General features: G+C 44.1%; 2 protein-coding genes across 2 annotated transcripts; both read left to right on the top strand.

Moving 5' to 3' along the window:
- Positions 1-1227: 1227 nt before the first annotated feature.
- On the top strand, positions 1228-5486 carry slc39a7 (solute carrier family 39 member 7). The gene is made up of 8 exons (XM_067256454.1): positions 1228-1355; positions 1990-2366; positions 3238-3406; positions 3720-3800; positions 3922-4050; positions 4250-4378; positions 4568-4764; positions 5163-5486. Exons 2-8 carry the CDS (start codon positions 1998-2000, stop codon positions 5415-5417), a joined length of 1329 nt encoding a protein of 442 aa, XP_067112555.1. The 5' UTR covers positions 1228-1355; positions 1990-1997; the 3' UTR covers positions 5418-5486.
- A 9863-nt stretch (positions 5487-15349) lies between these two features.
- LOC136962475 (chitin synthase chs-2-like) lies at positions 15350-24735 on the top strand. The gene is made up of 23 exons (XM_067256261.1): positions 15350-15375; positions 15634-15769; positions 16332-16520; positions 17114-17277; positions 17743-17964; positions 18183-18336; positions 18526-19028; positions 19155-19244; positions 19347-19505; positions 19608-19782; positions 19963-20064; positions 20174-20315; positions 20505-20705; positions 21324-21439; positions 21629-21797; positions 22008-22187; positions 22516-22951; positions 23111-23145; positions 23309-23373; positions 23526-23636; positions 23889-24103; positions 24244-24349; positions 24652-24735. The coding sequence occupies exons 1-23, from the start codon at positions 15350-15352 to the stop codon at positions 24733-24735; spliced, it is 3780 nt and encodes a 1259-aa protein (XP_067112362.1).
- Positions 24736-26071: the final 1336 nt, after the last annotated feature.

The raw sequence follows: 26071 nt of genomic DNA, 5'->3' as shown, positions 1-26071 counted from the left end.
CCTCAGGAATTTATTTGAGGCGAGCGGGTCTGAAAGGTTCCATGGTCGCGGCTAAGTCACGCACCCCCTCCGACAGGTCTGACAAAACTGTGAGAAAGCAGATGAAAGCGCGGTGCATACGATTAGCCCGAGCCCAGGGCCAGGCTCAGGCACAGGGCTGACGGACAGAGAAAAGGACATTTACCTTGAACTCTGGTTGCAACGTCGCCAGGGCAGGATCAGCGATTGTCCACAGGTCTAACAGGGTCATGGGGAGCGATGGGGGCGAAGGGGTGGGGGCCGGGGGCGAGGGACACAGGCTGCCCCCAGGGTCGTGGGGGGATACCCCCAGAGGGTGGGAGCTGAGAGAGAGAAAAGAGGGGGGTATCGGCAGATTTGGGGAGGACAGATGCTCAATATGCAGATGTCTAATCGAATTGTGGGGTGTTGAATCGGTCCCCTTATTTGCATCTGTACAATGGGGTCTCCCTTCCCGCTCAGGTCCAGGGGTCACATGGGGTCACCCCGGGTCAGCTGGGGTCCCCTGGGTGAGCAGACCAGGCAGCTGTGTGTCTCAGAGGGTGTGAACTTGAATTAGACTTCCCAGCCACACAGACGATATACACACACTATTCACTCATTTATGTTGAGTATGTATATCCCTATACGTTTTATGGAAGTTAGTTAATAGTAAAATACAAAATATCAACGTTTTGCGTCTCATTTGCTTTAGTGGTTGTGGAAAGTTGAGTGATTTACAGGGGGAATATTTTCAGAATTGTAAACAAAAATGACTGTGTAGGCTAAGTTACTGCCATTTGGGCGTATATTTTTTTTGTGTCTGTTCTGTTCCGCCTTGAATATTTTTCCAGTGTGAGGTGTCGTGGTGCACACTAATTTCTATCACAAGAAGGAAGTATCTCTATTCTTGAGGACCAGGACAGCTAGACCCCTAGAGAAAATAGCTATCACTGTGTAACTTTTTATGTAAGATGCCAAATAAAGAATGTGGGATAACGAACCTAATTGAATATATTAAAATATTACCAAGAGCTGTAATGCATTATTTTGCTCAGAGATCACAGAAACCGTGTAGGAGTTTTTTACAATCCGCGAGGTTTTCTCCTGCATCCTTCTCTGTTTCAGGATGAGGATGCTGGAGCGCTCACAGTTATCTCGCGGTGTTTTGACACGCGTACCTGTTTGTTTCTCAAGTGAACGACATCACGCGAGATCGGAATGAGTTGACCAAATGCCACGTCTGTGAAAGCGCCCTAGCTTCTTTGCCACAGATCGGCGTTAGTAATATAAATACCACGCGTTATAGACGGCACAGCTTTAAAAAACATTTGCCGCCACACATCTGTATTTTACTGGTGAGTTTGACTGGTCTATGTTGCCAGAAGGTTGTTGGCGAGTGTGCTGCATAAACATGTTTGCTAGCTATCTAGATAGTCCTAGCCAAGTAGCTCATCAATAGCCTAACTCAATTCCTAGCCCAGTTGCATCCTGTATCTTCCATTGTTTGCGTATCTACTTAAAAAAGATCTGATTAGCTATCCTTTAAACACAGGTCGTGAAGCTCATCCGAGTTTGTTAGCATTGCAAACTTCACCCAGTTTGTTATCCAGCCATTCGTTCTCTGAGTAGTTAGACTCTTAAGTAACTAAGTTTTGCTTTGCTGCTAGCCACTTGGCTAACTAGCTATGGATAGTCTTTGTCTCTTCATCTGTAGTTAAGAGCTGATGTCGTGTGTGCAACATCTCATGTGTTGCTTCGTACATACTGAGGGCTTCTGTTGTATTTGTATCTCATAGCTGTGGGATTATGGGAATTCAGGATGGGAGCAAGTGGGGAAAATTGCACAAAATGCACAACTTTTACACTCAGCTTTAACCTCATCTCAAAGCCAAATGTCAGCAAGCAAGTCAGCAAACAGTGATGTACGTACGTGCACGTAGTAATACTTTCAGTTTTCATTTGTTATCATGTCATGTCTCTCTGTCGCAGGTGAGAAGATGGGTCACCATCAACACAGAAGTCTGCTAGCATTGACCGTTTTGACATCTGCGATTGTGCTGCTAGTCACCCAGCTAACCACTGCTCACTCCCACGGGGACCACGCCCACTCCCACGGCAGCGGCGGTTGCCATGGTCACTCTCATGGCGGTCAGCCCAAGTTGCACCAAGGGGCAAGCAAGTGGACCGCAGAGGCCAACCTCCCACCACCAGAGGAGGCCCACGGGCACGACCACGGGCACGACCACGGGCACGCTCACGACCACGGGCACGCTCACGGGCACGCTCACGACCACGCTCATGGGGGAGAGAGGGTGAAGAGAGTGGCCGAGGGAGAGAAGAGAGACATGGTGGAGCTGTGGATGCAGGTGTGTACTCGACATCTGGACAGATGGATGGATGGATGAGTGTCTGGCCTTGCTGACCAAATGAATAAATGGGCCAGAGAGAAGGAATGTGTGTGTGTGTGTGTGTGTGTGTGCGCGCAATAGAACAACCTCATATTTGTGGTCTAACTCGGCGGTCTTCAACCCTGTTCCTCAGGGACCCCCTGCCCTGCATGTTTTAGATGTTTCCCTGCTCCAACACACCCGATTCAAATGAATGAGTCGTTATCAAACTCAACAGAAGCCCGATAACGACCATTTGTTTGAATGCAGGACATGGGCCCTGAGGAGCAGGGTTGAAGACCACTGACTGTTAGTAATGTAGGGGAGTCTTTTTGCAGCCTGTGTTCTGTCCGTTTTGACTTCATGTGATCCTCTGTTGTTGCTGTGCCTCACCTCCTCAGGCCCTGAGCAAACACTGCTCTGTCTGCAGGTTAAACAAAACCCTAGATATGCCAGCAATCACTCTGCTTTCATCTTCTACAAACATCTCTCTCCACAGACAGTCTGTTGCTGAGTTTCGTATCTGGCTTTATGCGACTGACTATATGAGTATTGGTTGTGGCTCACTTACCTTAGTGGATGCACATGATGATGAATATTTCCCCCGAGACAAATATTTCCCTCATTCTTTCTTTCCCTTTATCTTTCTCTCCCTTTTTATCTCTCACTCCCTCTCTTACTTCTCCTCCTCAATGTTCTTTTATTCCCTCTCGTCCCCCTACTCCTCAACCCCCCCCCCTCTTCTCTAACCATTCTCCATTCCTCCATCACCCGCCTCCCATCCCTCATTTCTTGCCCCCTCACCTCACCTCCCCCCACCCCCCATCATCCCCTCCCTCCCCCTCACCAGGCCATCGGAGCCACTCTGCTGATCAGCGCTGCTCCGTTCCTCATCCTCTTCCTGATCCCGGTCCAGTCCAACACAGACCAGCACCAGAACCTGCTCAAGGTCCTGCTCAGCTTCGCCTCTGGAGGCCTGCTTGGAGATGCCTTCCTGCACCTCATTCCCCATGCTCTGGGTGCGTATCTGAAACTAAGACAACTGATCTGTTGTTTGAATCATTGCGGAGAAGCAGAGTTGCCCGTTTTTTTGGGGGGGATTACAATGCCAATTATTACAGTGATTCACGTCACAGTTACTGACAAACATCTCTCTCTTTCTCCCTCTCTCTCATTCTCCCTTTCTCTCATTCTCTCTCTCTTTCATTCTCCCTCTCTTTCATTCTCCCTCCTTCATTCTCTCTGTCATTCTTCCTCTCTCATTCCTCCTCTCTTTCATTCTTCCTCTCTCATTCTTCCTCTCTCATTCTCCCCTTCCTTTCTCATCCACAGAGCCCCACTCTCACCATGGCGACGAGGGACACGGCCATTCTCACGAGAGTGAGGAGTCACATGACCACGGACACTCCCACGGTGCTGATGTATTACATATCCAAATGCAACGTTTGCTTATAACACAACCACTTATCATGTAGATGACCAAAAGACACACCGAGCTCAAACAACTCTCTATACCTAAACCGTCTCCTCATAGGTGCTGCCCATGGTCACATGATGTCTGTGGGCCTCTGGGTACTAGGGGGCATCGTTGCCTTCCTGGTGGTCGAGAAGTTTGTTCGTCTCCTGAAGGGTGGCGACGGACATGGCCACTCCCACTCCCATGGTAGGCAGAGTCCTCGGCCACGGCGACCAATCAAAACAAAGACAAATCAAACGTCTTCCTGTTGTCGTTGGGCAGAATTAAGTCAAGCCCTCTGGTTAGGCTAATGCTGGGCCCAGACTGTGAATGTAATCAAACGTGTTTGAGCTGCAGTCTCTTCCAGAATGAAGCCGTAAACCTACATCCTGTCTTTCATGTCAAGCCGCTCCTAAGGCGAAGGAGAGCAATGGAGAGGAGGAGAAGGAGGAGAAGAAGGAGAAGGAAGAGAAGGAGGAAGGAAAAGAAAGCAAAAAAGAGAAGCCTGCTGATAAAGAAGAGGAGAAAATCACTGGTAATGGTTCTTTTACTTCTCAGTTTGACAAATTTCAGATAAATCACATTTCATAAATCCAGATACTAGGACCAGCGGCAACTAGATCCAAGTGTAATCATTTTTATCCCCTCTGGAGAGATGAGACTCATATACGTAATACATTATTATTATTAGATATATATTTTGACCTCTGTACTGTGTGGACAGACATCAAGGTGTCGGGCTACCTGAACCTGGCAGCTGACTTCACCCACAACTTCACGGATGGCCTGGCCATAGGGGCGTCCTTCCTGGTGGGGCCTGCTGTGGGTGCCGTCACCACAGTCACCATCCTGCTGCATGAGGTCCCACATGAGATTGGAGACTTTGCCATCCTCATCCAGTCTGGCTGCACCAAGAAAAAGGTAACATCAGGAACACATGTTAACCCTGACCCACCAGCAACAGATGTTAACCATAACCCACCAGCAACACATGTTAACCATAACCCACCAGTAACACATGTTAACCATAACCCACCAGCAACAGATGTTAACCATAACCCACCAGCAACACATGTTAACCATAACCCACCAGCAACAGATGTTAACCATAACCCACCAGCAACAAATATGAACCCTGACCCACCAGCAACAGATACCGACCTCAGGAACAGATCGGAGCTTTAGCTGGAGCAATGTTACAGCGAAGACAATGTTTAGATATACATGTATAGATATTGTGTGCTTGTGAAGAATCTGGGGAAACAAATGCTGGTTTTGTTTAATAGGAGCCACTTGTATTTCCTCTGTTTCCCAATCAGGCAATGTGTCTGCAGCTGCTGACAGCCCTGGGGGCGCTGGCCGGCACAGCTTGCTCCCTATTGGCCGAAGGGGTGGGTGCGGCCGCCACCGCCTGGATCCTGCCATTCACGGCTGGCGGTTTTGTTTACATCGCCACAGTAACCGTCCTGCCGGAGCTCCTGGTTGGCCGCTCCAGTTTCGGCCAATCTGTGAAGGAGATTGTGGCCTTACTGTTTGGGATAGGCATGATGGTTCTGATTGCTGAGTATGAGTGAGAGAACGGAGAGAGAGAGAGAGACAGAGAGACAGAGAGACAGAGAGACAGAGAGACAGAGAGAGAGAGAGAGAGAGAGAGAGAGAGAGAGAGAGAGAGAGAGAGAGAGAGAATGGATAGAGAGAGGAGAAGACGTAAGATGGACATTATGAGGATTGTTACCAGAATGCTGGATTAAAAAATTGAAGGTGGTTTTGTAAGACACACAGAGAGAGAGAGAGATATGATGAATATCAACTGATAGTGAGCAACTGGGACTGTTCACCTGAATGTTCCAAAGAGGATGTGAGCAGTGATAAGCCGAATCATTCCATGAGTGACTAACCGGAGGGGAAGAGGGAGAAGATGTGAACTGTGATTGGTGCCCGTCCGCAGGACTGTTGCTAGTGTCCGAGAAACAAATAATCAAACCAAGACTGAGGAGAGGAAGGCACGGGACTGGAGGCTCTCAGTCTATCCACCATTTTCTCATTTGTTTTGAGTTCAACAGTCTAAAACGTTTTTGATCCAGTAAATGTACCTTAATTCTATTCTGTCTGTGAGTTGAGGAACTATGATACCCCAACACTGATGTTTTCGTATGATTCTTTGTCTCTTTATTTTATTTTACTGTCAAAATTAGCTGACGAGTAAAGGTGTGTGTCTATGTAGGCTTGGGGAATTATTTCAATTGAATGTGAAAGTATGGCATTCATTTTACAGTGCGTAAATGTAAATGATCAATATGTAGTAATGAAAAATATGCTGTTCTGAAGTACTCATGAAAAAGCGACGAAATGTACTACAAAATGAAGCCACTAGCTGGAGCTAAATAGTTAATTTTTACCCAGTAGCTCTTGTACTCTTGGCAAATCATGACCCGGGTAACTAAAGAGAGAAGAATGTCAACTGTTTCATCTGAACTTTTCTTTGTTTTAAAAGGTCATCTGTAACGCTGTCCCCGGGTGTGTTTCCTTCAGTTGAATATTTCCATGTAAATGTCAGTGACATAGAAGTCATCAGTATAATAGACGTTTTATGGGTAATAATGATTTCCTACTTCTTACTTTCTCATACCTTTCCGCTTCTGGGGAACTGTGGTGTCTTGAGCTACGGAAACACAGACCAACTGGATGTTGAAGCTTCTTACATGTGCTACAAGTGCAATTGCTAAGGAAATTATTGAGCACACTTTTAGGTTATGATATCACACTTTGCATGAAAATTATTTCCTCATTCCAATAATGACTCTCTTCCTGTACTTCCTGTACCTCTACTTAAAGATGTTTCCAAGATGAATCCTCTCCATCCCTTTACTGACAATCAGTGCTGTAAACAAGGGGCGGACACGACCCGCCCCAATCCACGGACAAATAAGATATGTCCCTCCAGCATATCACTGTAAACGCGTCTAGGTTTATGTTTTTCTTCAGCGCTAAACCCCCTATTTGTTAAAAGGGTGTGTGTTCTCATGCTATAAGGAAATATTTCCTACGATTGTGAATGCATTCGGCCAGCTAGGTTAATGTTTAATGTGTAATCTCAAGGAACAAACGATATCTGTAATCTGCTATAAATCATTTTGGCATGCAAGATTTACTTCTGCTAATATTTGGTAAGTTTGTCCAGACAGTAACTGCTCACATGTCTTACTGTTCACCTTATTCTGAAGACGATAGTCAGGATACATATTTGTACGTTATTTCATAACATTCAATCTTTATTTCATAATTACAGATTAAATGTGATTCCCAGTTAAACAATGGGCTACAGTACACCATGGGTATATAATATACAGGCTGATATAATACATTTTATTTGTAATGTGCCTTTCTTGAACTCAAGGCTCAACAGTAAAAAAAACAAAAAAACAATATGCAATAACAATAAGAACAGACCCAAATTCTTCAAATGTCCAAGTGAAGTAGCATTTCTGATGGAAACAGGTGGTGAGTTCACAGTTTAGGAGCAGTGCGGGAGAAGGCCTTTCCAACCATGGTTTTTCATTTGCAGAGGCTGGTACAGAGTGATAGTCAGATGACCAAAGATATTGGGAATATGAGGTGTGACCAGATCACATGTGTAGACTGGGGCCAGCCCATGCACTGCTTTGAAGGTTAACATAATCAAATCAATTAGAGATTGGAGCTGAGTTCTGTTTGTGTTGTAACCTCTTCATCGAGTTGGCCAGCAGACCTGCAAAAAGGGAATTATAATAAACAAGCCTGGATGAAATGAAAGCGTGAATAAGCCTTCCTGCATCAGGCAGAGAGAAAAGGCCTGACACAGGCAATGTTTCTGAGATGGAACTTTTGTAATATGTTTGTTATGAAGGGTGTGGCAAAAGGAAGTCGTGCATCAAAAAAGTACGCCCATATTCCACACCGTGTGTTTGAGCAGTCATCCACATTCATCAGATGGACACACTACCTTTCTCATTACATTACATTTAGTCATTTAGCAGACGCTTTTATCCAGAGCGACTTACAGTAAGTACAGGGACATTCCCCCGAGGCAAGTAGGGTGAAGTGCCTTGCCCAGCGGACACGACATTCCCTAACCGCTCAACCAACCTGACTCCCCAGACCCATGCATGTTAATGCACGCATGAATGTTTCATTTAAGCATTTGTTGGACGCCCAACAAAAGTTTGTGTGTTTGTTTCCTGCATTTGTTTCCTGCATACTCCCCGATCACGCACACAGGTGATAGGGCCTTTGCAGTTGCTGGTCCTAAGCTGTGGAATCAGCTTTCCCTGTCTATTAAGCAGGCTCCATCTTTGTCTATTTTTAAATCCAGGCTGAAGACCCACCTTTATGTTCTGGCGTTTCCCACCACTTGAGTTGTGCTGTTGCTTGTTTTTCTGTTGTTGACTGTTTTGTATTTTGTTTTACTGTGTATTTGGGTGTGCTTTGCCTTCGGCAAGGGCACAACCTTTGTTCTCTCACATATATATATTTTTTATTTTTTTTTGCCCCCCTAAAACTCAGTCAATATTTGGCCTACATAGACAACCTAGGTGTCAAAAGTTTCATCTTGGTAGCGATTGAGTTGCTTCTATTGGGATTTACGTTCCGTTGCATGGTTTAGGCTCAAGTTAAGTTTTTGTGGCGAAAAGTGAAGCTAACGGTGGCTAATTTGCTAGCCACAGTCACTGACGTTACTAACGTCCCTACGTCACTAACGTCACGAAAACACGCTTGACTATCTTTGGCAGAACATTCGTTTCGCATCTGTTAACTTGGGGGATAGCTAGGCTAACTATAGCTTTACTGCAAGGCAGCTGCAGAAACGCCACAAGCAAAGAGGCCAGGGTGATAACTATTTACTCATTTTACTTTGTGATATGACACACAATTGTGATGTGTAATGTACAATATAAGCTGATATTATTAAGGATGTACATCTACTTTCGGAAACAGTAGTCTACTATTTCACTGAAGTATTAGCATCATGACATTAGCCTGTGTTGCCCGGGAAACACATACTACAGTGGTCTATGATGTATCTGTTTTCAATCCTTAACATAAACATTCCTCACATATACATTTTCGTTGTAGGATTTATTATGACATTAGATTACAAGTAAACGATTTGTGGGTGAAAATATCATTACCTGTGGTTTCAATCCAGTGTATCACTGCAACGCTGTAGCCTACGCGAGACACTACAAAAACATCTAAGTACACAGCTGTTTAGGAAGTCAAACGGCGACAGAACATGTTCGGCACTCCCCTTACTTAAATCAAAAGTCTATCTAACTACTAACCTGAACTTCATTGCCACAGCCTAACCTTTGTCAATATGTTCATGAAAATAATTAATTTCAGCCTAAACCGTACAACGGAACGTTAAATCCAATTCAACCAACGCAATCGCTACCAAGACGAACACAGTAGTAGTCTAGTACTGTACTGTACTGTAGTAGTAGAATTTACCGGGGCAGCTTCTCCACACAGCGTTGTTACTGACAATGATCGCTACCAGTGAGTTTTTTATGAATGAGCGATTTTCCACTAACTAAATGTCAAGCTTATTTACGTTTTGGGGGGCATATTTTCAGTTAGCAGATGGTACTGTTTGAATCGCGATTCCATCTTCTACTGCCGGGTAACGTGGTAGAATAATCTCCAAAGGGGGTTCTTTATTAATGAATGAATGCAATGAGTAGGCTCAATGCATGAAAATATCACGAGAAGGGAAAAACTTAAAAGGACGTCTAAATCATAGAGATTAGGTCAATTTTTACACCGGTCTGCCAAATTTATTCGTTTTGATTCAACGATGAGGCTGCCTCTTGCAGGGGAAATGAGAAGACATCTATTTCATTCTACACTTCACTCGTATTTTCAGTTGTAAATGAGCATTAAAAAAAAATGCTTTTAAATCTATGTAATCTTTATAAATAATAAGTATGCATTTTTATATAAAATACAGAAATATCAGTTGTAAAAATGTCATTAAAAAACGGACCCCTGTGCAACCGACGCAAGCAAGCACACCCTACAATTTCCCCAGAAATTGTACCCTCTCTAGTTTATCGTGTTTTTTAAAATTTATTTGGATGACTGTTTTTGTGCTTTTGTTCGGCACCTCGGTCAGCCTTGCTGTGTTGTGAGTGTGCTTTATAAATAAAATGTACTTACTTACTTACTTACTAATGCACGCATAAATGTTTCATCTAAGCATTTGTTGGACGCCCAACAAAAGTTTGTGTTTGTATCCTGCATTGTCATTTTTATTTGTACAGTAATGCGTGAGACATGATGAACATGAATGCGTGCCACCAGTAGAAAATATTCCAGTAAACTAAGCAGAAGGAAGCAATTACCAGAATAATATGTACAATGGTTTTTGGTGAGTTCAATGGAGGAGATTAATTCAGCGTCACATAAAGGTAACCCGGAAATACGGATCACCCTTTATCTGACTCCCAAGTTAGTTGCAAGCAATGATTTCAAGTTGACAGAAGTAACATTGGGAGGTTTCTAATGATGTTTAGATGTTAAATGGCTTTTGTTACTTTTTTTGTTACCTTACAAGCAGTCGAGGGCTCAGACGGTGGGCAGAGATGCCATTATCTGTATTGGTATCTGTATCTGTTTAACTGTATATGTATTCTGCCAGAAAACAATAATGAATGGAGAAAACAACAGTTTTTGAACACAGTTGTTACACATTTCAATTTCTCAATTATTAAGATAATGTATACTTAAGGTGCCAGAGTGCATAAAAAAAAGCTACGAAATAGAGCTTGTTTTTTTGAAAAACCACAACCCCCTCACATTTCCATACTAAGCTTCAGATGTCCTCAATAACAAGAAATCCTCCCTCTCCAAACATTACTTGTTGACATTCCTGAGGCCTTTCAGCAACACTTTCCGTAAGCTTGAAGTGCATGGTGACTACATACACTCTGTACATGTGGTTTTCTACTGAATTCTCTCTTCATCCTTTTAGCATGACCAAAGGGTCATGTGAGATTGACAAGTAGTTTGTCATGGCCATAGCCATGCCCTAGTGTTTCCCTGGTGTTTCCCTGTCAGTTTCTCTGTGTGTGTGTGTGTGTGTATCTCAGGCGTGGGCATGTCTCTCTCCCCCCTAGTTTCTAGCTCCAACATCACATCTGCTCCTCACTGCCATTAGCTCACCTGCCTTCAAATGGCCAGAATGAGGATCCTTTTTTAAGGACCAGTGTAGTCTGGGTAAGGGTGTTTCTACTTGGGGAAGACAATTTGACTGCCTATGACATATCAATGCACACCCTCATCAATGGATGAGTAAGCTTTTAAGAGAGATGGATAAGATCATAGATATATATGTAGATAGATGTTTAGATATCTTATCCATATATGGATAAGATATTCTAGTTGGTTCTGAGACATGCACTCTGTACTACTTGGAGTCATGCGCTCTCAAATGTTTTTGTGGTTTTCTACTGAATTCTCTCATCAGCCTTCCAGCATGATCAAAAGAGACATGAGAGACTGACAAGGGATTCAAATATATCCTGCCCCCATCTAATATGGTGTGTTGTCCTTGCTACATTACATCTGATAGCATGTTCTTCAAAGCATCCAAATATCAGTCCCTTGTGCTATTTTTTGGCCCGTTTTCTTTCCGTGAGTCTTCTTGATGCTCTCATGCTACCATTTTCTCCTTCTTAGTGGAGTGTTTTTTACACTCTTGATGGACTCTGACCATGACCATGCTGAAAAACTACTCTTGAACATTTTCTCCCATATAGCTGATCTTTATGGTGAGAGATACCAAACTGCTAATATGCACTGAGTTATTCACTTGGTTGACAGAGAACTTGGGCCATTATGGCATTATTCATGTTTTAATTTTGAGGACAACATTTTTTATTTGCTTTAGCATATGTATGCCACTCAAAATCATAAATAGAAACAACTTCACAATCGTACATCATAATGGGACACAGATCAAGTATGGCGAAGTTGAGTTATTCTTCACACATAGAATCAACTCCATGTTGCACTTTGTGGCACATGTTATCATACTGTGCCTTTTCTGGGATCTTTCTGGGAGTATGGTTGTCACACTACAGCAGGTTCTGGGCAAAGTTTTTTCCTGGCCTTTGTGGGGCATTTCCCCAATACTCTAGAGAAAGATGAGTTACTTTAAATATATATTCTTAATAAAATAAATAAATTGTGGTCTCAAATAAAACATTTAGGCGAATGCATTAAACACTGATGAACAATGATTTCAGAATGATACAAACCAATTTGTATTTAAGGTAGTTTGTGAAAAACTAATAGAATTATCATATCGTCATAAATCATGTACAATTGCAAAAACAAACCAAAATCCATGCCTCTATCCTCCATTTTCCCAATACAAAAACCATGTAAAAAAGTTATTATTGGTTAATTGTAGGCTATTTATTTAAAACAATGTCAAAAAAGTCATTGTATGTGTTTAGTGGGCCTATGGTTTTTGTTATCAATGAAGTAAAGGTCTATAAAATCAGACCTCAACCTACATATAGTTCATGTCAATCATGGCGTGTCATTTTATTTTGATGAGGTGGTGGATGAGGGAGCTGTCATAGTAGGCCTACGCGGTTTGAAGAGAACGTTCTTTCGGGGAGAAGTCACATGGCCGTGAACATTGCGTTTTGCCGTGGTGGATCGATATGATCCATGTTCCAGCCTCGGGCTGCTGCTTAAGAATATGGTGCCCCCGCAATTAACTTGGCTACTTACATTTAGTCATTTAGCAGACGCTCTTATCCAGAGCAACTTACAGTAAGTACAGGGACATTCCCTCGAGGCAAGTAGGGTGAAGTGCCTTGCCCAAGGACACAATGTCATTTTGCACGGCCGGGAATCGAACTGGCAACCTTCCAAAGGTTCAATACTTGAATCTGTCTCGAATTAGTCGGATTGATGAACTAGAATGGGCCTTTATGGAACCGCTTAAACCCAGACTGACTTGTTGGGTTTGGAACTTTAATCCCAGGTTTTTTGAGCGACCTTTATGGAACAGGCACCTGGTGTGTTGGAGCAGGGAAACATCTAAAGGGGGCAGGGGGGCACAAGGACCAGGATTAAGCACCACTGGTTTAGAACAACTTGATGTGGGGGGTCCAGACAGACCATCCAGACCAGTCCAGACCGTTCCCTCGACCAAGGAAGAATCTAATTTCTTTTTGTGTTTTTTTGGGTCTTTTATTTAAATAAACGCCTGCTATTTCATCCAACAAATCGTGCTTTTGAGTAGTGCTGTGCTGTTCGCTCTTGGCTACGCCCCTTGACTGCCACAGTATCTAATGACTCTTTTGTGTAGAAAGTGGATACAACTGTGTGTGTGTCTATTATGTGTGTTTTAGGTTGTCTATACATGCAAAAACTGCCGATCAACAAGGCTGTTAATCATTTAGCAGATGCTCTTATCCAGAGCGACTTACAGTAAGTGCAGAGACATTCTCCCGAGGCAAGTAGGGTGAAGTGCCTTGCCCAAGGACACAACATCATTTGCATGGTCGGGAATCGAACCAACAACCTTCTGATTAATAGCCCAACTCCCTAACCGCTCAGCCATCTGACCCCACAATATAAGGACTACAATTTAGGGCACCCAGAAGGAAAAATCAATCTCAATTAGGTTCTGTTCCTATTAGCGGCCTGAGTTGCACTCTCGTGCCAGCGGTTTCTTTGAATTATGTCAGACGTCAAAGGAGCATCACCTGGAGGCCTGAACATGACAGGGAAATTACACAGCAACCACATTCCAATGTCCACAGTGGCAAGAAATGACAGTGACAGCCAAACTCTTCCCGCAGGCATAAACCAGACAAACATGTTCCCCTCCCCACTCCACCCCCCTTTAAAAAGCAAACACGGTATATCAATCTGTCTACATTTTAAAGATGTATTTATATCAAGCTACAGAGAGAGTACTCAATATTTTTACAATCACAGTAATTCGAAAGAAATTACATCACACAGTCAGAACACACTCGCAGTGTGTAGGAACTATTCCTCACACTCTGGAAATGACAGCAGTGAGTGTGGACGAGAACATCTGTGAAGCTGGGGCTCCAAAGTTGACATTACCCAAACAACTATGCATTTAGGCATATCCACTATATAAGTATCTTCCCTGATTTGGGGAATCTAAACCTTTTTCAAACTCGCCTGTTCAATGTCCCCACTTCTTGTTTTTTTTCAGGTTCATATGCAATTTAGAACAAGAACCTTAGAACGATTGGTCCTGCTCCTCATCTTTTCCCTGGCAGTCTACAGTTCAAAATCACAATTAACAAAGGCCTACGTAAATCCCAATCCTTTGTCAACCAACATTCTTATAAAAAGTAATACATAGTAAATACATATATAAAAAATAAAATACAACTTGTCACTGCTGAACCAATGCTTCACATTGTTTTAGAATGCCTCTCCTAAGAATGATTGTATCCCGTGTGTCACAGACAGAGTGGGTCCAAATGCAAGAGAGCAGAGAAATGCTAACAAAGTGTTATTTACTAACCAAAGATGCTAAAACATGGCTCTTCATGAACATGGACCTAAAAAAAGAAAAGCTAAGCAAAATGTAAACAGGTCCCCCAACACAGACGCACACCCAGGGAGACTGACAAGGAACACTAGAGGCAGAGGGCAGTGAAAACGCAGGGAGAACGCAAGGGAAACATTCAGAAACGCAAACGAAGACACTGCAGACACTGGGGCAGGGCCCTGAAAAAGACAAAAGAAAATATGCTGTATTTTGTAGGTTTTGTCAGAAAAATATTTGAAGGAAACTTTGTTAGTCATAATTTTTCTTCAATCTCAAATTTGTAAATAAAATATTTTTTTAAACTGTTGCAAACCCAGTATCTGTGGTTTGTATCGAATCATGAGTTGAGTGTATCTTTACATCTTTACTAAGGGGTTATGGTGGGTGTGACATGGATGGGGGTGCATGCCACATCCAAGCAAGCAAAGTCAGGTGGTTGAGCGGTGAGGGAATCGGGCTAGTAATCCGAAGGTTGCCAGTTTGATTCCCGGTCATGCCAACTGACGTTGGGTCCTTGGGCAAGGCACTTCACCCTACTTGCCTCGGGGGAATGTCCCTGTACTTACTGTAAGTCGCTCTGGATAAGAGCGTCTGCTAAATGACTAAATGTAAATGTAAGCAAAGGGACTGGTCATCTGGGAAAGCCAAAAATTGAAAGCTAGACTTTGGTCATTTGGGTGTGAGTGTGTTTGTGTGTGCATGTGTGTGAGAGAGAGTTTGCATGTGTGTTACACCTTGTGTGTGTTTGTGAGACAGGAGAGAGAGAGAGAGAAAGAAAAAGAGAGAGTTTCACAGCAGAAAAACCCCTCCTAGTTCCACCTACCTTTGCATCATTTCCTGTTCCTTAAACAAGTAGTGGTATATATAGGTGAGGTGAGATATAAGTGTACACATTAAAGAAGCACAGACATGGCAGAGCTCAGAGATAACCTCAGGTATGTCATTCACTTTTGGAAAAAATACTGGTACTGGAATTGGTATGGTAGGCTGTACAGTGTTTTTGGGAGGAAGGGGATTGTAAATTAATGTACTGTCAGTCGTCATTACAGTTTTATTTTTGATTGTGCCTAGAAGCTTTGGTTTTCTCGTCTCTTCTAAATCATCCGTTTTAGTATTCAGGGGTGAGTGATCCTGGTCTATCTGTGCTTGCGGGGAACAGTCCTAGTCACCCCCTGTCTATCTTTGTTGGACAGGAAAAGGTGGGATGTTTGCAGAGATGTGCCTCCCATCGAAGCTCAGAAGACACCATGGAAGCTGGTCAAGGTTCTCCGTTTACTGTCTATCAGCCTGGTGGCCGTAGTTGTGTTCGGTCTTGCTGTGGGAAGCAAGGTAGGAGATTATTCTCATGTTTTACGTCATGCATCATAATTGTAGGGTATGTGGTGACCCTAAATTGAGATGCATGATAATAATAAATGTTTTGTTTAGAATGATGGATTAACACAAATGATGGCAAGGTAGTTATTCCTCAAATATTTTCGCTAACCAAATTTATCTTTTAATGAAAAAGAATGCGATGATACATTATTAAATTATGCATACATTTATAATTTATTATATATTTAATTGCTCTAACTGCTCTAAGTGTTTGCTAGTGTACTTCCATGTAAAATATTTAACATATTTATATCTGTAATATCGGGAATCAGTCAATGGCATTAATTCAATTGTCCTATTATGGATTTTGGATATCTGTTATTTAAAAACAAATGTTTTAGAAATATGAGACCTACACGCTGCGTTCAAAATAGTCTAATCAATTCTAAATTAAACTCCATACACCTGTTAATAGGCTTATTCAGTGTGCTATGATGATTTGATTTCGGATAAATTATCCATAAACTTTGTTTTCAGGATGTATAATGATTCTGTTTATGTGATTATTTTTCAGTCTTTCTTTCTGGTCCTGATAACCCTGTCCAATAACGTCACTCACACGGTTCCCGCTCAGAACAAACCACTGCCTCTGCTGTGTATCAGCTGCGCCACGATATGTCCAAGCGTGTTACTTCTCATCAAAAGTCTTTGGAAGTTTATCTTCAAGAATTCCCAGACGCCCAGGAAACTCACGGCTCTCTGGGTAAGGACTCTATTCAATCCAAACATCCTCAATAAAAGATCCTGACGAATATACTGGGAGTGAAGAAAAAAAAACGGTCCTTGAATTCAATTCAATTTACTTGATTATCATAGCACACAATGCAACTCCGCGGCTGCGGCTTCATGGAGGGATGGAGAGGGGGGGCGGGGGGAGGAAGGGGGGGTGGGAGGAGGGAGGAGGGAGGAGGGAAATTATATCTTACGACTTCCTTGTGACGTTATATGTTCCAGGATGTGACTTCCTTGTATGCAGCACATTATGTAACAAAGCTTAAACTTTAGTTGTGATGTAATGTGGTTGAGATTTTGGAATTTGGAACTGATGTTGCAAACATCAGTTCCATCAGTTCCTTGGTATTTTAAGATTGTGGACTGCCACCGGCAAGGGGGGGGGGGGGGGGGAACTACCTATAGCTAAATTAGAAAATGTGGCCTTGCCACTTTGAATACTGTCACCCATGTTCTCAATCATAAACGAGAGCATTGCCAGATTTATTAACGACACGATGCCACAATGATTTAACAAGCCCTCAGGAGAATGAGTGGGTTATGCCTTGTTTCGTTCTTTTCTAGGTCGTGGTTGTTGAGTCCCTGGTGGGTCTGGGATCAGCAGTGCTCACTGTGGTGGCAATGCCACATTTCGGCATTGTCACCAACGCTATGATCCTGAACAGTTTGAGTCTCCTCTCCTCCATCCTCCAGGTCGCTGCCCAAAGTGTGAAAGGCCATGGATGCCGGTATAACTTTATTTGAATTGGGAGAGGGGAGGGATCTTTGTTACATAAGACACTATTATTTGTGATTACCTAACTTACTGTAAATATTACTAGGGCTAAATCAATCTGTCACTTCCTGTAGATCTCATCTGTAGTTTTTGTTGTTGTTGTGGGGCTCCATGTATGTTTGACCTTCTTTTAAAGATATACAGTATTTTGGTGGCGTTTTCATGCTTTATTGGATAGAGGCAGTTCAAGGTTGACAGGATGGCAGGGAGAGAGAAAGAGAGAGAGAGAGAGAGAGAGAGAGAGAGAGAGAGAGAGAGAGAGAGAGAGAGAGAGAGAGAGAGAGAGAGAGAGAGAGAGAGAGAGAGAGAGAGAGAGAGAGAGAGAGAGAGAGATGCAGCATCCCCCTGGGGCTCCACTTTGACATCTTCTCGACATCCTCCCCTTCTCCCTCATTTCCTTCATTTCCTTCTTCCTCAGGTACCTCTGGCCCTCCATCCTCTCCATTGTTCTCACACTGGCAGGCTATGTGCTCTTCATTGTGAGTTACCTGCTTCCAGAGGGGGGGGAAAGGATGGAGCTCTGGGTGGGGTTGGGTATCGGCTCTGCCCTCCTGGTGTCCCTCACCTGGTGGCAGAACTACTTCACACTGTTCAACAACAGCTTCCTGGATGACCTGGTTAAAGATATGGAGAGGAGCAGGTGGGACACACAAGGACATTTACATTTTTATGTAACATTTATTATCTTGAGCAGTGAGACAGTGTGTGAGAAAAATACAGTGTTTATAGCCCTAACAAAACGGGTTTCAAAAAAATCTTACAGTACCAATAACACTTTCCCCAAAAAATCTTAAACCAGTCAAGCTTTAAAAACAGAAACGTGACAGGTGAATTTGAAGTGTTGTGTAACTGTTACAGGACCGTGGTTCACATCCTCTCCAGTGTGGTCAGGATCTTGGTGACAGGGGCTGTGGTTGGAGCCTACGTCCCCCTCTCTGGCAGAGACTGGTCAGCACTAACCTCAGTCCAAGAGAAAGAGAAACAGCTGGTACTGATTGTGATGGCTATCCAGGTGAGCTGTCTGCCTGCCTGTCTGTCTGTCTATCTGTATGTCTGTCTGTCTGTCTGTCTCTCTAACTGTCTGTCTGTCTGTAGATCTGTCTGTAGATCTGTCTGTCTGTACATCTGTCTGTCTGACCGTGCACATTGTATATACCGTATATATCATTTTTTAAGTATTAGAATGATCTCCTTGCTCCAGGTTGGGTGTGCTGCCTTGTGTCACTGGTTTGCAGTGGTGGCCTGTAAGATGCACGCAGTGCGCCACGCCTTCGTCCTGCCCTTATACCTGGCTTCCATCGCTGTTCTGGCCGTGTTCCTGGTGCCCATCAGTCTCGCCTTCAAAGACTCGAACCGCTCGCCCCAAGCGAACTACACCTTCACACAGTACTGCGCTGACGTGAGAAGCGACGAGGTCACCAACCTGGCTCCCAACTGGTTCCAGGGTCTGGTCATGGATGTCACTCGGTGTCTGTGCCTGAGGGAGATGTCAGAGGAGATGAACATCGTCTACATAGGAAGTGCTTCCCTCTGCTGGTGGCTGGGGCTAGTGCTATCCACCGTCTACATCCTGTTTCTGAAAGTGGGGCGTATAGAGAGGACCCAGGACTTTTTCGTCAGGAGGATGTACGAGGGGACGTTTCTCGAGCAGTCCCTTCTGCTCAACACGCGATTCGTGGTCAGACGCAAGGAAGAAAAAAGGAGGTGTGTTTAATCACCACTTTGAAACACCACTTTGTCTGTGTTTTTGTGTGTATGTGCCTCAAAGTAGATACAATATGTGTGTGTGTGTTTTTTATTAGTTTAACACTGTCTTTCTCCCATTTCCAGTAAATGTGAGAAAGTGAACGTGTTCCTGTGTGCTACTATGTGGCATGAGTCATATGATGAAATGATCAAGATGTTCATCTCCATGTTCAGGTAAGGACAGACATTTTAACATCCTATCGAAGACGACACCATGGCAGAAAATCCTTCAAACTAATATCTAATTTTCTTTCTTTCTTTCTGTGTTTATTTCAGACTGGACAAATACAGGCCAAAGGATAACAGCCACCAGGATGTCGAGTTTGAGTCCCATGTCTACTTTGACGATGCTTTTCTAGATGTGGAGGGGAGCCGAGATCGACACATCAACGAATACGTCAAGACCCTGGTGGACGCAGTCCGAGAGGTTTACACGTAAGACAGATCCATTATCTGTTTTACCACACACACACACACACACACAGCTTTCCTTGTTGACATGATGTAGACACTACCCTTCTAATTCTGCTCTCTCAGTATTTTCCTGGAGGAGGACCCCAGCATTTTTCGAGACAGACCGCCCATGGCCGACCAGTCGATCCTGAGAACACCCTACGGAGGTCGGCTGGAGTATTCTCTCCCACACGGAAACAAGCTGATCATACACCTGAAGGACAAGAAGAAGATACGCCACAAGAAGAGATGGTCCCAGGTAGGCAATACTAAAAATGCATTTCACAACCTTTTTACAATTCCAGTCGCTTCAAACGCCACAATCATTTACTGTAGTGTATTTCTGTAGTAGAAGTATTCCCAGGCTGGTGAATAGAACGCCATGAATTATTTGTGTGAAGATAAAGGAGACTCAATCCATCACCTAATGTATTTGTAGATCATGTACCTCTACTACATCCTTGGCTGGCGTCTCACAACTGGCTACTTTAAGAAACTTGAGAAAGGTGAAAACAGGGAGGAGTTGGAGAAAAGCCTAAAGGTGAAAAACATGTGGGCGCACACACACACACACACACACACACACATACACACTACTATGGCAGAATACATGTGTGACATGAGTGCTTCTGTTTTGGGGCTACTTCTAGAAAGAACAGGATAACACCTATCTCTTGGCTCTGGATGGAGACACAGACTTCCAGCCCGCTGCAGTGATGCTGCTGGTGGACAGGCTGAAGCTCTACCCACACGTAGGCGCCGCTTGTGGCAGGATACACCCCACTGGCACGGGTACGCTCAGCCATGACCTCCTCTACTGCACTGCAGACACCACGCGCACACACATCCCTGCAGACACGCCTTACCCAGAAACACCCTTGTTCATTCATACACTCCCACAGACATGCAAACACTTAAACATGCAGCCTGTCCACACGCAGGCCTGAAAACACGCACACATTTCCACCCGTTTCCCCACAGGTCCGATGGTGTGGTACCAGAAGTTTGAGTATGCGGTGGGCCACTGGCTGCAGAAGACAGCAGAGCATGTGCTTGGCTGTGTGCTCTGTAGCCCTGGCTGCTTTAGTCTGTTCAGAGGCGCCGCCCTCATGGACGACAACGTCATGAAGAAGTACACCATAACGGCCACGGAGGCGAGCCACTATGTACAGTACGACCAAGGTACTAACGTAACTAAGATAACTTTATTTGTCCGTACTAGCCCAAAAAAACGACTTAGGGGAGCAGTCAAATTCGATACAATACAGGTGCTTATCTGACTCCCTGACGTCCGTTTATCTCTACAATGTGACAATATACAGGTGTATGATGTTTCTACTTCCTCCCACTTTCCTTCCTGCTTCCCCCCCCCCCGGGTCCCCTCCTTTCCTTTTCTCCTCCACTCCTTCCCTCCTCCGCCCCCTCTCCTGTCTCGTTCCCTGCTCCTCGTCACCCCCTCCTCTTCCTCTCCCGTCATCGTCCTCCTCCCTCGTCCTGCTTCTCCTCTCCCCCCTCCTCTTCCTCTCCCGTCATCGTCCTCCTCCCTCGTCCTGCTTCTCCTCTCCCCCCTCCTCTTCCTCTCCCGTCATCGTCCTCCTCCCTCGTCCTGCTTCTCCTCTCCCCCCTCCTCTTCCCCTCCCGACATCGTCCTCCTCCCTCGTCCTGCTTCTCCTCTCCCCCCTCCTATTCCCCTCCCGTCATCGTCCTCCTCCCTCGTCCTGCTTCTCCTCTCCCCCCTCCTATTCCCCTCCCGTCATCGTCCTCCTCCCTCGTCCTGCTTCTCCTCTCCCCCCTCTCCAGGTGAGGACCGCTGGTTGTGTACTCTGCTCCTGCAGCAGGGCTGGAGGGTGGAGTACAACGCTGCATCGGACGCTTACACCAACGCTCCCCAGGACTTCAAGGAGTTCTACAACCAGGTTAGGGTCGGTTAGAGTAGTCGAACCGCCAAGTAACCAAATAAATCTCTTCTATGTCTTTATAACAAAAAATGCACAAATATTTTATTTTCATTTCATATTTAGTTCACGGTTTAGCGTGAAACGGGCTGTTGCGTGTATCTCAACCTGGGCTTGCGTTTTACCCCACCCGCCCTCCACCTTATGCAGCGTCGCCGCTGGGGTCCGTCCACCATGGCCAACACCCTGGATCTGCTTGGTACGGGCTCCCTGACCTCCGAGAAGAACAGCTCCATCTCCAAGCCCTTCGTCCTCTACCAGGTCCTCAGCATGGCAGCCTCCATTCTGGGCCCCGCCACCATCTGCCTCATGACCGCAGGTACATGCAGCAGAGGTGGTTGGGTCACAGCACTTGAGTCCAACGGTCCAGTAGATCCTTGTTGGGGGCTTGTGAGCCCGGACAGTAATGTTGGAGACTAGTTATGGGCTCCTTCTCGATGGAAGGAAGAGGGTTTGCTTTGAATGTGATGTTTGTTGTGGTGTTTTTCTCGTGAATAATACGTTGTCCAACTTTGTCGTTGTCTTTCAGGAAGCTTTTCATTTGTTTTCAGAATCCATCCCAACTACTCCCTTATCGTCGCTGTTGTGCCCCCCGTTATCTACCTCATACTGTGCTTCAAGCTGAAGTCGGACACACAGATTACAATTGCAGCCTTCATGAGCGTTTTCTATGCTTTCCTGATGTTGGGAACGGGCTTGTCCATCGTTGGTAAATAATAGTGTTTCAGACCCCATTCACTTACATTAGCATTGCTAACAATGCTAACAAACTTCCATGAACTGTAAAATAAAGTGTATCAATCACACCATTCACACCCTCTACTCACCCTTCAGATCCTCTCCTTACCCTTCACCCCCCCGCCCCCCCGTACCCTCTTTTCACCCCCTCTATCTTCTGCTTACCCTCCACATTCTCTCCTCACCCACCATACCCTCTCCTCCCCCCCGCCCTGTCTTCCCCCTCTCCCCCCTCCTCACCTTCTACCCTCTCTTCACCCTTCGTTACCTCCCCTCACTCTCTGTACCCTCTCCTCCAGGTTCCATGGTGGAGGAGCAGACTATTTGGACCCCCAGTGGTCTGTTCATCATCTGTACCATTCTGCTGTACACCATCACGGCCATTCTCCACCCCCAGGAGGCACCACTGGCCATCTACGGCCTACTCTACTTCATCTGCATCCCCAGTGCCTACCTCCTCCTGGCCATCTACTCCATGGTGAACATGAACAACGTCTCCTGGGGCACCAGGGAGTCCGCAGGAGCCGGCAAGCAGGCAGCCACGCCGCCCAAGACCATGGGACAGCGCCTCCTACAGGGCTTGCCGGCCTGCTGCAGGTGTCCATGCTTGAGAGGAGATGGTATGGAGATGATGCCGGAGGAGACAGTGGTGATGGGCCAGGAGGTGGGGATGAGGGGCCAGGAGACGGTCATGTTGGGCCTGAAGATGAATGTGAAGCCACAGGAGAATATAAGGTAACTACATTGTAACGTGCAGCGCTGTGGTAATGGCTGCAACATTTGAATTCTGTCCCGACAACGTTTTCTTTCTGGAGGTGATCTGAGCTCATGACTCTTTGTGTGAGCATTCCTAACTGTCTGTTTGGGATGTGTTTGTGTCTCTCTTTCACCCAGGTATCTGGAATCCCCTCCTCCTCTTCCGGAGCAATGTGAGTCCTGACTTAATGTCTATCTCATCTACACCTATACATTGAGAAAGATAGTGAGGGATAGAGAGAGATTTAGAGAGAGAACAAGAGAGATTTGTCTCCACTTAGGGAGATGTTACCTTGACAGTATTGTCTACTGTGTTTATTCTGTTGTGTTTCACAGGCTGGGTGACACAACTTCAGAACAGGACTGAGGACTATAATTTCAAAGAAGCATGTCTTCAAGAGGTAAATTCTTCTCACACAAGATGATGTGTAAAGTAAAAATGGAAGTAAAAGTTAATTCAACGTTTATAGGACAAGTTAGAGGATCGATGTAGCTAGTGGATGATGAAGTAGATGAACAGAGTTAGTAAGAATGTCCTCATGTTTCTCCACAGGAAGAGGAGATCTTTTTTATAAATCTGCAGAAGCGTTATCTGGAACCTCTGAAGGAGGACAAAGCGAAGCAGGATCAGATCACCAATGACCTCAAAGACCTAAGGAACAAGGTAGCCTGAGTCCTGTGTGTTAGCCTGTTAATTAACATACATTAGCGTTATTATTTGTATTGGATTTAGTATTATGTCATTAGGATTGCATAGCTACGTTACCTCTTCCTACTTTCAACTTTACATTTATGTTTAGTCGTTTAGCAGATGCTGTCATCCAAAGCATTGTACAACCTCCTTCTCTTTCTCCTCCTTCTCCAAAATTCCTTCTTCCACTTCCATCCTTCCCCTCTTCGTCCTCCTCCTCTCTAGGTGACGTTTGTCTACTTCATCTGCAACGCCCTGTGGCTGGTGGCTACATTCGTCCTTCAGCTCATCGGCAGTTCTGTCACCATCAAGATCCCCAAAGCCAGCCTGAACCTGACCGCGACGGGGGAGTACGTCTACATAGACCCCATCGGACTCATGTTCCTTCTGGGGTTCGGATTGCTCATCTTAATTCAGTTCCTGGCCATGCTGTATCACAGGTGACTGACTAGTTTTATTTTGTATACATTCTTTGTACATTCAGCTTTTGTGTAATTTCAGAAACCTTAACTTACCAGATTAAATGTACATTTTTATTTTTGTTTGTGATTAATTGAGATGTTTTTCTTTGTTGTTTTAGGATTTACACCATGATCCACTTTGTGGCGTTTGTAGACACAGAATCCCAGAGTGAGAAAATTTCATCCACATACAAATCACCAAGGAGACCAGAGGACATAGCACAGGTACATAAACTGAACTTGACTTACTGATTTAGAATTCAGTAAAAAAAGACATAAATAAACAAATTAAAAGCAAACATTGTTGGTTATTTAACCATTGGTCTATTTAAGTGAGATTCAAATGTCTGAGAAGCCCATTTGAAATGTTTGATTGACACAGATTGGAGTGATTGGTAGTGTAAGTGGTAGTTGTGCTGTTGGTTTTGTCCTCTCAGATCATTTGAGAACATTGTATGTTCATTAATACTACATTATCTCGTAATTATATTATTTTAACTTCCTTGCAGAGCCTTGACGTCCTACAGCTTGGGGAGAAAGAGAAGAACAACTTGGAGAGCACTGAGGTGGAGATGTATCGACGGTATTCTACTGCAGGGACCATGGTGTGAGGCACCGTCTGGGACTTTATAGCTTTTTGATTTAGTTTAGTTAGTTGATGAACATTACTTTAAGCATAACATTAAATATGGTAGTCCAAACTATCAAGGTTGCTTGGTCAACTAAAAGCCAGGGTAAATCTAGGAAAAAGATTTTGGTTTTGAAATATAAATACAAACAGTATTTTTTAAACCAAAGTATTAGTAGTGACATTTAAAGATGGGCTGTTTCTGCTGAGGGATGGGTGTCTGCATGTGAACAATCTACTGCTACTATGGCCAAGCCTTTGAAGCCAAGTCAATTTAAGACAAAGATGTAGTAGTTGTGTTGTTTTATTGTGTGTTAAGTCCTCCAACTGAGGTATTACTCCTACACTGTATGTTTGTAAAGGATACATTTTATCTTTCAAGTGTTCAATCGGATTTCATCCATAAGTATTTATATAAGTATATATTTCACTGAGAATACAATTATTAATAACTTATTTATTCTGCACTTTAAACTTTGGGGGCATTCAATAAATTGTATGTTTCAAAATACCCTATCTTGTCTTGTTTCACAGATCTCTGGCCCTCTTATTAGAAATAACTGTGTTTTTGATTAGGGATAGTGACAATAAGTATATATAATAGTCATTCTTAATGATAATCACACTGCATTTCCATATGCCCATAAAGTACACTGATATTCCCAGTAAACATAATAAAAGCTAGACTTATTGTCATATGTAGCCATAAGAGCTACAACATAGTGGCATATTTCATTGTATTTCATTCCATTGCAGACACCTTCATGCTAGACATTCATTTCATTTCAATGTGTTTAATGACTGATTCTTTGGTTTATTTGCATTGGGTTCTCCTTACATATTGAATAATGATTTGAAAAAAAGTAATTCACTCAGGTCTGCTCCTTTCTAGGTTCCATTTTTTTTTTTTTAGAACAGCCAGACCAGTATAGGCTATTCTTGGGTTTGTATGCGTTTCTTTGTCCACTGTTTGGTGTGCTTTCCTTCTACATGCATCAGCAATCAATAAAGTGTAGAGATATCCAGACTACCATCTACCACTCCATCTACTGTGAGAATGACTTCTGGGATAACCACTGGTTCAGTGCAGGCCTACTACTTAGCAGAGGGGTCACCACACTTGACCTTTCCCAAACAACATAGTCTAAGCTTCTCTTTGTAGATGATGAACAGGTGTTAAAAGTGTAGCTGAACTGGCCATAAACTAAGCTGATATATGCTCTAGAAAATGATAAATGTAGTATATTGTCCATCTCTATTGCTTTACCCTCATCATTTTCGGGCAGGGGGAGGGTTGGCGACGAGGCAAAGTGGGGGCA

This window comes from Osmerus mordax, chromosome 18 (assembly GCF_038355195.1).
Source record: "Osmerus mordax isolate fOsmMor3 chromosome 18, fOsmMor3.pri, whole genome shotgun sequence".
NCBI lineage: Eukaryota > Metazoa > Chordata > Actinopteri > Osmeriformes > Osmeridae > Osmerus > Osmerus mordax.
This window is presented reverse-complemented; position numbering and strand designations above follow the sequence as displayed.